This window comes from Homalodisca vitripennis, chromosome X, assembly GCF_021130785.1.
Source record: "Homalodisca vitripennis isolate AUS2020 chromosome X, UT_GWSS_2.1, whole genome shotgun sequence".
NCBI classification, from domain to species: domain Eukaryota; kingdom Metazoa; phylum Arthropoda; class Insecta; order Hemiptera; family Cicadellidae; genus Homalodisca; species Homalodisca vitripennis.
Genome location: NC_060215.1, coordinates 74,505,628 through 74,521,335, shown reverse-complemented (window position 1 = coordinate 74,521,335; position 15,708 = coordinate 74,505,628). Strand labels below are relative to the sequence as shown.

Genomic DNA, 15,708 nt, shown 5'->3' with positions numbered 1-15,708 from the left:
GTAGTAACAATGAGGAAGGGATATGTGGAAGTGGGGACTGAAGATAGTGGGACTGGATCAGTGTGCCGCGGCCGCTTCACAGTGTAGTGTGGTGATCCTCATCAGTGATTTTTGGCTGGATTCCTATACCGAATAGGTCAGTGTTAACATGCCTTATCACTTTCATTATCATGTCGTCTTAATAATGCAATATAAAATTGAACCTTTACTTTTTTCTAATTCTTTTTTAGTTTTCAAAACAATTAAAGAATAAATACAGGGTGAAATTTATTTCGATTGATTTTATATTTTCATGTTGTACTTATTAAAACAAAGAAAAACAAATAGTAGAACACAACAAATTTCCACTCAATTTCTCATTAGATTTCTATGTGCATTTTGTCAAGATATTATGCAGTGGTTTCCAACATACCTACAACATCAAATAGCATTGTTATGTCGTACCAACTTTTAAGATAATTCACGGATAATTGTTTTTAGATTTATTACTCAATATAAGAAATCACACTGCTTCTCTGTTAGCCTTTATAATCATTATCGACACAATAACAAACCGTAATATCTGTTGATTCGTCAACACAGGTATAAAGGTTATGTTTGTTTTTACATGTTTACCATTCTTTTTTATTGAGAATAAAAAAGTGGTGCGACCAGAATGTTTAAACTTGTCAATAGTTTGTTTTATATTTGGTTAAAAATTAATATAGCACGGGATATTTATGGCATTATCGACCATTTTGGGCACAAAATATTTTATTATTTAAAAATAATGTCACCCATTCAGTAAAGTAGATGATACGAAGTTCTTATTTATTTTACTCGTATATTTTAAGTTAAAATTAAATATGAAACTTATTATAGTTGTTTTAATTATAATAATGTCAAGGTGTTACGAAATACAATTTTAACTGTAAACTTACTACTTTCTGTTGGTCTTATATTAGCGAAAAACTAAAATTTGTTTCTGCATAAAATATATTTAAATGTTTAAAAAATGTAGTACATTAAATTTTAACTCACACCATCGTCGAATAGTACATAACCGTTCATTAAAGTCCACATAAAATAGACTGTCCACATCAACATTTAAAGTTGTTATAGGAAACAAAAACGTGTTGATGGTATGTTTTATTTTGTTTTTGTTGTTTGTTGTTTTTTTATATATTTTCTATTCATCCGAACAAAAGTTTATTAAATGTTTGCTTTCAGTTTTCAAATTCAGTTAAGGAGGTTTTACTTGAAAAACAAGATGAAGACTGTACGTACACTACCCTGCTCACATACGGTGCTAATTATGACCATTCTCTGTCTGTGTAGTCTTCAAGGTGAGTTTTCAAACATAAAAACATAAACATAGTGAAACTAAGCATTTCATCCTTAGTACCCAAGGATACCTTAATAGGTACGAAACATATTAGCAAAGAGTAGTGTATTATGCTAATACATTATATTATATTGGTGCTTTTATTTTGTGCTTATAGTTTGAGATCGTGTTAGTGGAATTGAGAAATCATTTATATAGCTTCTTGGCTTTTGAGTGCGCCAGAGCTTTGAGAGTAGAAGCTTTCATTCTTTGTTTTTTCAGAATTTATAGTAGGTTTCAAATCATCATAGTTCTAGTTTATATTAACACTTAACAACGATTATCACATGTTCTGAAATATCCTATTCGCTGTTAAACCTCTCCAGGATTAAGTAACATGGCTGTCTTTAAAACAAATATAATTCCATACAGAAACTCTTTACCAAAATATATCCTTATTCAACATTCTAAAACAAATTAAACTTTTTTTAATTAGTACCTTAATCCATTAGTGAATTTTAAAAAGTGTTACCTCTCTGACACACATTCTTTTTCTAGATTTGGCGTTTGAATTTTAATCCCCACCTGTCAAAGACTACAAAGTAAGGAGCCTAACATGCGTAGTAAGTGGCCGAGAGAGCTATCACAGTACAAGGAAAAAAGTTGTGATAATTCAACGGTAACATTGATTTATATCTCGGAATCAGAAATTGACGTCATATTAGCAAACATTGATCAGCCCTCCATATTTGTATTAAATATATTTTTTTCATCTCTCGATGGAACATTAATATATTGAATTAGTATGCGTGTAAATTAAACAAATAACTATTTGTTTTATATTTCTATATTTAATAAATATTTATCCTATTGGAGCGGCTATAAAACGAAGCATAATATTAATTGGTCGCTAGTGACCATCTGTTTCATATCTTTCAAACATCATAATATTTATATTCAATATCTTTGCTAGTACATATACATATAACTCATTTCTTCAGTAAAAGTTTTTCGTGTATTCGAAACATATATTATCGTCCTGGTTGCATGTTATTGAAGGCGTCTGTGACCCAACATAAGGTGCACCTTTAAGGATAAAGTAATCTCCGTATATACAAGAACCACTGATACAGTATTTATTTTAAATATATTGACGTATACCAAGTTGAATTCGTCATATTCGAATTCGATGTATTTTTATTACAAAAATTTTGTTTTTGGTGTGAACTTTTACTTATCAAAGTTTTTTAGAGTATTTTAACATGGTAAACTATACGTCTACTAGCTTTGGGTTTCTTTGTTATTGTTATGCTTTATTAATATTTTCAAGAATATTAGTTTTATTAAACTCAATAATAATAAATTAATTTTAAGAATTTATGATTATTTTTCATCCTGTTATTTTAAAACTTTTTTATATTACAAGAATCTAAATTTTTATTTCACGAATCTGATAAGTAAGATTATTTTTATTAAGATTTTGATTTATTGAATCATTACTAATGTTTATAAAGATCTTTCTAAATCCTTACTTTACCTATTTCTGTGTGTCGTATATTGTTTAAAAACAAACTTCAAGACAGCCAAAACATCAATAAATAATTAAATTTATGAAAATAAAGAAAAATCTATGTCTAATTGGTTATGGTAGTCTAACATGTGTACTGTATTCAAGCGTCAAATTTTAAACTTTTATTAATTTTTATTAGAATAATTGTTTTATGTACGTCTCATATTTATATTTGTTCGTTATTATAACTAGACACTATTTGTAGGATGCAATAGAGAGAATCTTATATTCATAATCACTTTGTGTAATCTATAAGATCCGCTATGAACACAGGAAGAGTAACATATGGTATTGCAAAACTATAATACAAGTAAATTTGAATTTCCTGTAACAAATTAAAGTACACATACTTAAATTACACGAAATTTCAAGCAATCACCCCATCTATGCTACGTAAGGTGCAAGTTGATAAGTATTCTGTGCAAAAAATAGTCCATTTTATAGTATTCAATCTGCTCTTACGCTAAGTGTAGTTTTCTTGAAAAACTAAGTAAGACGCCTTCTCATTTCTAACATATTTATGTGACTTACCACAATAATATAAAACAATATCAAGAACTCATTTGTAATATGTGAAATTCTTGAACTATATGTTAACCGAAAACTCTTATTTTACTAACAAAAAAGGAAGGTGGTATTAAATTGCACTACAACAGAATGAATCATGACTTTTGTTATATTTACAACTGACAGATAGGTGCACTTCTGTACTAAATTTCTCAGCATATGGAATTTGTGAATAGCTTCTGAGACTTATCTAATAACGTCACTAAGTATCTTAGTAAAACGTAACTATTTATGATAGTTAGCTTGGAAAAATGGATGGCCAATCCATTTTGATCGATTATATTTGAGGGGAAATAACGGTATATTTATCAAGAGCGATCGTAGATATTACATATTCATATCGTTGTTAATATATTCACATTTCTTTGTAATGATATTACCTGAAAGGTATTAGTAATAAAACTTATTCAATTAGTGTTAAGCATTTTAGTATAAACCTCGTTATTAAAAATAAACTATGCTATTTAAAATGGTAAGGTAAGATATTTTTGGGGGTTTGATATTATCAAGAATAATTTTCAATCGTATGTACTTTAAATAAGTTTTGTGGAGCAAAGCTTAGAAGCCTCCATGCACCAAATAAAGAGAGATATACTGAGAGAGAGAAAAAAATTATATATACAATAATATATTATAATATCTATTCTATTTTGTTGTTTGTACGCAAACAGTAGTCATGTTTCGTCTGTTATTGCACGTTTATTTATCGGTTTATTTTCTTTCCTTGTACTATATCATGTGGACGTGAACAAACCAATTGGTGTTTAAGTTCATCACCATGTCGAAATTTATGCCTAAATATAAAATTTAATTTTCACTTTTAATGTTGTTCAGTTATATGGGTAAAATACGGGTGACAGTTCGAAACTAACATTTTAGCCAAAAAAATCAATTTATCATGTAAATTTCATGTAGTACAAGCATCGTAAACTCTTCAATTTATTGTTTATGACGTGATACGAGTACAACGCGTATCTTGTATTTTAGTATTAAAATAAAAAGTATACTAAAAGAACTGGAGGAAATTAAACTAAAACACAAAACTGGCCTCAGACAATAGACCTAAACAGGAAATTACGTACTTATAGTACTTTTTAAATGTTATTTAATTCAAATTTTGTAAATGCACTCTTGGTTTATATCATTGGCATAACTTCATTTATTTATGAAGTTCATTTCAATATTCATTAACCTTACTTGGTTATCGCTAATTCTGTATAGTTGAACTAGCTTGGAGTTCACGTCTTTTGTCGGTCGCCTACGTGATAAGGTACTAATTAATCATGTAGGATAGGTAAACCCTTCTTAATAAAAGTGAATTATTATGTTATAAGAGTAAATATATTAATCATGGTATATAATAGGTCGTAGTATATGACAATTTTATTATATTCACATTCAATCATATTCTGCGTTTTATCGGTTTCAGACAGAATTTGTTTAAATATCATAGTATTTATGAACTACTTCTTGCTAGCATAATCAGTAGCATGTGGCAAATTAAGAGAATTAGCACATGACTGAGATCTAGTTAGTTCTGTCCATTTCCAGGTTTCGGAGAGGATTGACCCGCCAGACCGGTGTATTTTAAGAGACAATTGAGTCTACAGATATTTTTAGAAGAGACCTGACTATTGTTGTTTCCTTGGCAAGCGCGCCCATCTTTTGTTGTCAAACAATTCATTAAAATTCAACTGTTTGGTTCTATACAAACATAGTAATTCACAATTGAGTTTTGCCATTTATTACGATACTCATATATAATATTATAATACAAAAGTAATAACATTTAATTGTATACATAAATATATATGACAGAAAAAATGTATATATATAATATCGTGAAATGCGGTTGTTTGTTTCATGAAGTAATAAAGTTATAAAATTAATCATTTAATCTAAGTAATTAATCTTTCATACACTAAATATAAGCATACAAAAATTAAATAATAATGTCCTATCACGTTGTCTCGAAGAAGCAAGCCTATCCTACTCAAATTACTCAAGTTAAATAGAAGTTAGTTTATTTAATTGTTTGTTACATGTAAGAAACAAAATGAAAGATTAATAACTTTTGATAAATTCCACTAACTTCACGTGCATTCATAAAAAGCCAGATTTTAGTATTAGGGAACCAATCAGATCAAATTTAGAAATATGACTAAGACAAATTAAATAACAGTTAACAAGTAGAAACTAAGGGTAGAGGCGTAACTTAGAGGTAAATAACTAACCTAAGACATAATTAAAAACTAGGTTAAAAAGCAGATCATATCAGAGCGTTGTCACACGCATAAGACAGAAATCACAACCACCATGCTGTGTGTCAACTTCACTAACTATAAAATATGCAGCTAATAAAAAACTAAACACAACACTAATTACAACCGAACTACAGAATACAGATCAAAATACGTCTGCATTCCAACCACCTACGACTGCCACATGCTATTTCTTTCACAATCCTCACCAGAGAACATACACTTGACTTTACTTCTAACGAAACGTATTTGAAATAAACAGCAATTACAATAACAAATATTTTATTGATATTTAACAAAATTAATTTATGTAATCAAGGCAAACTGAATACAACATATTTTTAACTAAACGTGTTTACTACTAATATCTTACTTTTAAAATGTAAATAAAACTTAATTTAAATTACTACAAACCATTCTAGATCGGGATATTCAAATAATTGAAGACAAAAATGTCTAAAATGTGTAAAATGTTTATATTAAAATTTTAATTTAGGAATGTATATAATGTTATGTTCCATAAATTTGTGTACAATATTTCCATTGAGTGCAATGCCCTAGAAAACAAAAAAAAATCAGGTTTGTTTAGAATTAATTCTAATTTAATTTTGTTGTAAAATCTGATTTCTGCTTGAGACGGAAGATTTCTAAATACATTTATTCTGTGTTTCCTGAGCTCTGGTGGTTTGATAATTGTGTGTTGTGATTTCGGTAAATCTTGGATGCAATATTGTTTCTAACATCTATAAGTAAGGGAAGGCCAGACGTTCTATTTTTTAAGCAGTTTTACATATCTCTTAAGCTGTAGTTGTTTAATGATTCGTTTGGACTCTTTTGTAAGATAAACACTCTCTGAAACTCAATTTCATTACAACATCCGTAAACAGCAATACCTTATTATAAGTGAGGATATATAAGTCCATAAAAGGCCATCAATGCATATATGCCAGAAGAAGCTCTTGAACCATCATTATTACAACAATAAATTCCTTAAAATGCATTTCTTATCAACGTAAATTCTTAAACGTTTTGTACAATTTACCTCCTTAGTTATGATTTCATTAATCATACCATGTTGTTAGTGTCCTCAACAGGAACATGGCAACTACAACATTTTATAACATTAGAATTTGCTGGCATTTTTTAAGTAACAAAATTAATAACCAATACAACTCAAATATTAATCCAACAAAAAAACCCTTAGTCTTTTTCAAATAAGGAGGATTCTTATGAAAAGCACCAATAAAAATGAACCTGTCACAAAAAAACACCTCTTACAGAAAACATAATATCAAAGAAAGAGATTTGCCCTAAATATGATAATAATATTGATAAATGATCAATAATTAATGATTGACTTGCTCAATGCCGATCTCGAGCGTCGCTGGAGAGATTCACCTACTTTGTTAGTATAATATTTGTTGAAATCCAAATCATAAATTATAAAGATATGATCCAAATTAGGATTATTTTGAAATTTAGGAATATCATAACATTCATACATAGTCCAAAACTGGCTTAAACTAAGAAGCTGTTGATACTGTCGGCGTAAGTTTACCCAAGAGGCTGAAAAATATGTTTATATTAAATGTTAAGTATACAATACTTAATCATTAGTTTAATACACATAGCAAAAATAAAACGTTACTTTGTAACTTTTACTACAGATAAAAAGACTGTTATAAAACCCATCTTAGTTGTTTTTTTTGACTGAATTAGGCCTTTTAGATAAACAAACCTATTTTACCACAAATAACTTAGACCGAAATAAACTACAATGCCCGTAGCTATACACTTTTGGGCTGCAAAGGCTTCTTAATTTCTTTGATAGCGGAAATAAAATAACAAAACCATTAGGTGTGTTCAAAACAATTAAAATATTTTCTCATCTTTCGTACGAGTATATATTCTTCATCAAAATCAACCACGTTTCAAAATTACATAGAGCCCTATTATTCATTACATAATGATTGTGTTAACTGAAAAGTTAAGGACTTCGAATTCAGGATTCTCAATGCAGCCCTAAGTTTAACTGGTACTGAAATCGTGTCTAATAAAACATTGGAGAGAAATTCAAGGTTTTTCACAGTACTTATAAAAACTATTTCATTTACCGAATTGAGATCCCAAGAACACAGCTATTTAAATGTAAATCTAAAGTAGGTTAGCAGCTTCAAATATTTCTCGGTAATTATCGCCTAAATCAGGTGTGTTTAAAATGACATTTAAAAGGATTCCCGCGATATATTTGTTTTTTATCGGTAGTAATTTATGTGCGAAGCCGCGGTTTATTATATTTTATTGCTCTTAATTTTCCAAACAATACAACAATTTAGATTACCGAGCTAACATACCGCTATCACGGGTATCACTAGTATATAAGTAACTGTTTACTAGTTTCCTGTGTTTAGTACCACTCTGATACTGCTGTACACGTCGGTACCAAGCGACTATTCAATTAATGATTAATGATTTTCATAACATTCGACCTTGGACAGAAGAGCATGCTTGATGGGCCGGCCGATAAGTATTTCTTGAAAAATTTCACTATGTTCGGTACAAATTCTGATAAAGCTGTACAGATTACTATTATATAAGTATTAAATCATTGTATAATAGTTTTCTAAAAATTTTAACAAGGCCTGACGGGCATGTCGCTGGCCCACCCAATACGTTTTTGACAATACTTGCTGTGTTTGCTACTCCTGGACAAATCATTACTAAGTGAGTACTAAATCGTGGCATAATTCTTTTTTTTTCAGAAAACTCCACCATGGCATGAAATTCAAAAATTTGCAGAGTGGGCTTGCAGCTGGCCTAGCTATTACGTTTCCTTTAATAACTTTGTAGCATGTTAAGTTCAAATTTTTGTCCTGCTGTACAAGTACTAATAAATGTGTAAGTTTTAATACCGGTTTTTCATGAAATTCCAACACGGCATGAAAATATATCGTGGTCAGGTTGGCGTATTGCTGGCATGAATCCACTAAGGCATGAACTTCCAACATGGCCGTGCGGGCATGTCGGTGGCCTGTCCATTTCGTTTTTTGCTAATGACGTTTTACTGATTTGTATATAAAATACCCAGCTGTACACACTAGTATTAAATAGTGGTTGAATTGTTATCGTAACATTGTTATCGTGAATTTCCAACATTCCTTGGAAACATTTCGCTTCCCCGACAACTACATTTTTGTTCATAACCTTTTACTGCGTTGGATAAAAATTATAATACTGGTGTAAACATCCAACAAACCTCAGACTAATGCTGCCTAGTACCGTTTATTTTTCATCTAAATATAATTAATACTTGCCATTACACGAAATTCTACCACGACATGAAATTCCAACAAGGCTGGATGAGTATGTCGCTAGCCCGTCTATTACGTTTTGGTAAATATAATTTTACTTTGTTGGGTACAAAATGTTATACTTCTCTATAATCAGTACAAAATGAGTACTTAAACGTAATTATTTTTATATAATTCAACATGGCCGGGCTGACGTCCCTGACCGGTTACACGTTCTTTAGCAAATAACTTTTGGCTGCTTTCGGTAAAATCTAAGTGTTGAAGAAATTGGTACAAATAAAATGAGTAGTAAATTATAGTATAATTATGCAATTTTTCGTATCATGTGGACAATATGTCGTCAAAACATGATTTAAAAATCTATTACTGTAGTATTTTTATCATAAATTTGTACTTAATATCGAAGTAATAATCAATATTTTTAATAAAAATGTATTACATATTTATAAACTTTCATAAATATATATTTCTATCGCTGTACAGCGATAATAACATTATTATTTACAGTTTTAAAATTTATATGTGTTTTGTCACAGTATATTAGAGAAAGCCGCATGTCATTACTACAAAACATTTCAGAACTATTAACTTTTGAACATAAATCCAAATCCGTCAAGAAATTTTTGAATTGAATACAAAGCCTGAGGTAGCAATATGTACTATGTTTATGTATAATAATCGCAATATATTGTAGGGTTCTAGAAACAAGGATAGGAGCCTTGAAACCTAATTCTGAAAGTCAAGTGATAAGAGGCATTGAAGATAAGCCCACGAAACAGATATGCAGTACTTTGCAGTGGTAATTATACTCAAGAATGAATGTTTCGGAGTATGCGATTATTTTTTAACAGTATCATTCAGAAGTTAAAATCTGAATTTCTTTGAGAATCTTTAGAAAGGTCTTCAAAATATCCTAAAGGCATTGATGGACTAAATTGCGATTTAGAGGCGTAGCATATGACAACCCCTTTCGATCCCAGTCACGTTTTTCCAAATATTTCCTAAAAATATATTCTGTAATGTATCTGCTACAAATGCCAGCTTTATATCTCCCGTTTACGCATCTTAAATTTCTTTAGTAATCATTTACCAATTTTAATTAAATATAAATCAATAAGGAACAAAGCAATGAAAAGAAAAGATCCACCCTACATAAAGGTAACATGCAATGATATTTACTCAAATATCATATTTTTCATAACAATTCGAACAACAGTAAAGTTACAAATAGGAATTTAATTAATTTTTAAACGTGACATTTTTTCCTCTCGCTTCATCGTTTATGACCAATCGTTGTGCATATGCTACATTTACATTTTCCTTATTTGTTTTAGTATATTTAATTTCAGATTCATTATTGAAGCAAGTTTTAAATATTACATCTATCGTTTTAGAATACTGTTATTAACAAAATTGTATGAACTATGAGAATAACATTAAATTAATATTTTATATAATGTTATAACAAAAGTGAATGAGATTACTAAATTTTATTAAAAAAAGAGTAGAGTTTGTATTTTTTATTTCTTTTTTATTCATATCAACCAAAATATAACTAACTTTATTGCATAATGTTTCCAACCGAACAATATTGTAGAACTTTCCAATGTGTTTCTTATCTGATATATTTTGGTTCTAAATGTGCTTTCACCGATAATTCAGAATTTGTTAAGAGATTTAAATTTAATCTAAAGTGTTTTAGCAAAAAAAATAATGAAGTTATAATTATTTCAGATGTACAATAAATTTCTCTCATTTAATAAAACATACCAGATCTACATACAATGACACAAGACGTTCTTCAATGACGAAAGATAATATTAGAACGAAAATCGTTGTGAAATATGATCAATTTTGTTTAGTAAAAGTTTTAAATGAGTTACTTTCATTTTAAGATACTAAGGCGAGTATAATTATACTTATACTAAGTTTATTGTTCACCATAGAATGTGTAAAAAGGATAACAGTGCTTCGGGCATTTCCCAACGTTCACGTACAACGTAGTACGGTTCAAGAATTGAAATCTATAATCTTCGAAAGGTATTAAGACACCTACAACTAAAACTAAAACAAATAATAAACAATCATGGAAACTAAAAGATAATTTAGTATTTCATGCGGCACTATTTCTCGAAGATTTTTTTCTAACCGGAGACCTAAAAACTACATTATTAGTCTGCAATAACAGACTTCATTTAAGTTACTGTGAACATTACATGTCCTTATGACGATCGTTCCTTGTTTTCTGCCTTAAAAAAGGAACCGATGTCGGCAAGAAGGAGGTCACTCTGTCCCTAGCTAAGATTCCTCTACTACAATCTTATTTCTCTCCTCCTGGAACTCTCCTGGAATAATTACCCATAGATATTATAGGAATATTTGATGTTAAGTTACTGCTTACTGATGAACACAGCTCACCCTGGAGTTAAATCTTGCTTGAAAATAATGAGTTTTATAAAGAAACAGTTTTACTTATTCATGACTAATTGCTACAACAAGATCGTTCCAACAGTAAAATCTTATGTAAATTAAAGTAAATCTTTGTATCAACGATTAACCTGTTTACTATTAAAAGAAAATATATATATAATTAATTCTACCAATACAACTAAAGATATCCGATATCAGGTAATATGTAAAATGATTAGGAACAGAGTCATTGAAATACTCCACTATCCTAAAACTTGATTATGTTACTAAAATCTATTATGCAACTGTTATATACAACAGTTCCTGTCACATTTATAGTGATGAATAAAATTTGTAAACTAATCGATCCTATAAATCAAAAACTTAAATCCATAACCTAATTAAAAATAATCATTTTGGTAACTTTAAACTTATATTACAGTAACAACGATGGCTCGGTTTAATAACATATGAGGAACAAAAGAATTACTTTTTTAGCCTGGAAAAATACTTTATACTTTTTATTTATTTAAAATTTTGCTCACTATAGTATAATTAATGCATCTGACGTTATACGATAATGATCGTCTTATACTTAACTCCGTCTATTTTAAATGGGAATAATGAGTATGATCATATTAAGATGTTTTATAGGATATATAATTTCCGTCCTTGGGATAGAATTTATACAAACATATACAATGGATATGTTTCAACGATTTACAATACAATGGCTGTCTGTACGGGGTTACATATCGCTTCCTCACGATATGGTCCAATCCACATCTATCTACAGTAAAACTTGAAAATACATTAGTTGGGTCAGTAATATAATCATTACCATTAAACACATTTATGTAATTTTTATTTTGTCTCCACAGATCTTTTGAACAGAAGTCTTTGAAAATATTTTAAAACACAAGCTTATCATCTCGTTATTTATACATTTCAATCAATCTAAAGTCACGAGGGTAAACATTTTCAAACGTAAACCATTTTAAAATGACATTTTACAAGTAAATTACAGAAATTAGAACTTACAGAACTTTTAAAGTCCGTGCCGAGATCTAATATTGCAGTTTAACAATAATTGGATAGAAGACAATAGAGCTCTGGCGTAAAATGAGATCCAATGTATATACAAATTTCGTGATACTAGCACAGTATTACTCACAACAACTCAATTATTGCAGATGGTTTTCACTTTCCTAACAAGCCAATTAGGTTAAAAAGGGTATGAAATTATCGGTCCATATTCAAACGAAACAATAAGCAAGACACGGTTTTCTGCAAATCACTGATAATATTGCTTTACCAATTGATAAGGCACGTAACTATATTGATACTACGCGGCTGCTTTTGTTACCTTTTATTTCGTATACCACTTTTGCTTCTCTTTAAAATGAATAGATGTTTTATCCAATTAATATGTTAAATGGAATGTATTACATGTCTCTGATTATCTGATCAACGTCTATTTGCCAAGTAAAGCACTTTCTCAGGTCTCTAGGAAAATCTGTTGTTAGTGGCGTGCTAAAAGCCTGTGTAATTAGCCACAGTAATTCTTTGCTTACAAAAACTACAGAACTATGTTAATTAATGGCAACTATATAAACTAATTAAAGGCACACTCCACAAATTTATTACCATTAATATAATGATCATAAGGATGAGGTCCTTAACTTAAGTAAACTCTTTCATTAAACTTACTGTTTAACAGTTTTACAGTAAAGAAGTAATGTTTAATGAATACATAATCATACAAATTTATCTCAGTTAAACGAATTGTAAACAAGAATGGCGAAATACAGTAATTACTTAATAATACCTTACTACAAAAAAATAAGTAAATTTTAAATCTTGATTTACTTATAAGTAATAAGTAAACTAACATATTAATAGGCATAAATATATATCTATCTATATATATATATATATATATATATATATATATATATATATATATATATATATTTATGAAAAGCGTAAAATATTGCTTGCCAATTTAAATTTATTTAAAATATTACCATCAATTTACTTGTAAGCATGAGGATAATGTATATTTAGCTTTTGTTTCTCCACACCTTACTTACAATAAAACTACAAGGATGGCACAAGTTTTTTTTCGTAGACGATTTATTACGTGCACAAAATTATTGCACCCATTTAATTTTTTATTAACAATGTGTATTTTAACTAGTGTATCATTGTTATTTAAAAAGACAGATACACGAGACACTCTTCCATTAATTTTACTTTAATGGACCGTATTACTTCATGAATGTCACATTTCATTCGTAAAATACTTTATTGAGAAACCAAAGTTTTCATTAACTTTTTGAACTGGATTTTCTAAACTTATTTTGAACATTAGCTCACAATTTACAACAAGTGGCTATACTTAACTTTTATACAATCACATACTAGCTTAAAAATAAAAAATCCATTAACTGTATCCATACTGACCGTAATACCACCACCGAAATATCAGTTCTATTGAAATGGGCTTTTGATTTGGGAAGTAACTGAAACAGTGTTTACTAAATGACGCCGGTTGTTACATTGTTGCAAATCTAGTTAGTTTAAGTTGTTCTATATTGGACATAAGATTCTATAATAAAATCAGATGAAATGAAATTCATTGTATTTGTTTACTTGTTTGCTGTAAATAAATAATTTTTATTTCAGTATTATTGGTTGAAATTTGATATCGTGTAAGGAAAAACATACCTTGTCCGGTCCCTAGCTATCGACGTATTTCGTGTAATTTTTTTAATATAAGCAGATGATATACATGTATGTTGTATGTATAGTTCATGGCCTTCTTTAGAGAAAGTTATGTTACCATGTAAACTGTGATGGTAACTATAGAAGTTTTCTAATAAAGTTGTATTAATAATCAGTATTGATATTTTTAATTAGAATACACTTACATTTTCTTCTTAATGTAAATACATTCAAAACTTTTTAAAAATAGTGATCACTTTTTCTCAGCACAACAAATGCCAACATTCTTTTGTTTAGTTTCCTACCCCAAGCTACAAACCTCTAAATCAAAAGCGTTATTAGACATTACGTATTTGGAGTATTATTCGGTAACTATATTTACGAGTTATCCACATTTTATTACTACTGTAATGGATTTCTAAAGTTTGTATTAGGAAATATTGTAATTTTAATTTACATGTTTAAGGAAACTGGTGCTTAAGAGATGTTCACCTAAGTGTGCCTACTGCAGTCTTGGTTGGAGGAAATATAACACTGAACTGCTCTTACACTCTAGAAAACGAATCTTTATACACTCTTAAATACTACATTGGTGATAAAGAACTTTATCGTTTTATTCCACAAGACAGTCCTCAGGTTCATGTGTTTGACCTTCTGGAAGTAGAAACATATGATGTAAGTATAGTTTTTGGGTTATATTATTACTCCAATTAGACGAACATAATTATAGCTTAATACGTTAGCCAACTGTTTTACGATTAAAGATAAAAACAAAAGAAATAGTTAAGATATAAGTACATAATTTAAATACTCCTAAGTAAATCTATTAATGACGCTAAACATATATTTTACGCACTGTAGATTTTATTCTTTTTGCACTTTGTCATGTAACCTTCCACTTTAAGGTAAAATTAAAAAACACAATGTTTTATGTAAAAAATATACAGTTTTTTACAACTACATAACCGAATGTCATGTGACTGCCAATGACAATAAGCTTTTAACTCGTAATGCTGAATTTGGTTTAATATCTATTAGACGTGTTCCCTTAATTTTATAATATATTTTTTGGGTCTTATTATAAAGGAATAAAATTATTTTAAGTTCTACTTGATTATAATCTAAAGGTAACATTTTTTAGTTAGAAATGTTTGTTTTAAATCGTAAATTAAACTTGTTACTGATTGGGCCGTGGTCAGTGTTACCTCACAATGAGAGCTCCGATAAGTGTGTGGCTCACCAAACTTCTAGTTCAGGAGCTAAACTGCATAGTATAAGTACATAACTTGGGTTTTCGTGAAATGAACAGATTAATTTACTCCAAGAAAGAAGGGGTAGTCAACAACGCTAGTACTCGCAGAATTGAAAATGCTATGCGCCCAAGGATTAAAAAATATCTATCGAAATTTGTTTCTTAAATCACATTTTTTCCTGACGTACTGAAAAACAACCAACCGTCAGACGGTTATATTTATATTTAAAATTAGTGTTAACCAATCATATGAGTATTTGGCCGAAAATTATTTTTCAATTTATTTATTCTTCATCTAACAGATTGGC

General features: G+C 29.2%; 1 protein-coding gene across 1 annotated transcript in view; it reads left to right on the top strand.

The window, feature by feature from the left end:
- The window catches only part of LOC124368527 (T-lymphocyte activation antigen CD80-like), a 30,102-nt gene continuing 14,394 nt past the window's right edge, over positions 1–15,708 (top strand). Inside the window, exons 1-3 of the mRNA XM_046825767.1 lie at positions 1–136; positions 1,210–1,325; positions 14,615–14,823. Coding sequence (XP_046681723.1) covers positions 1,250–1,325; positions 14,615–14,823 — 285 coding nt within the window. The 5' untranslated portion in view covers positions 1–136; positions 1,210–1,249. The remainder of the gene's footprint in view (positions 137–1,209; positions 1,326–14,614; positions 14,824–15,708) is intronic.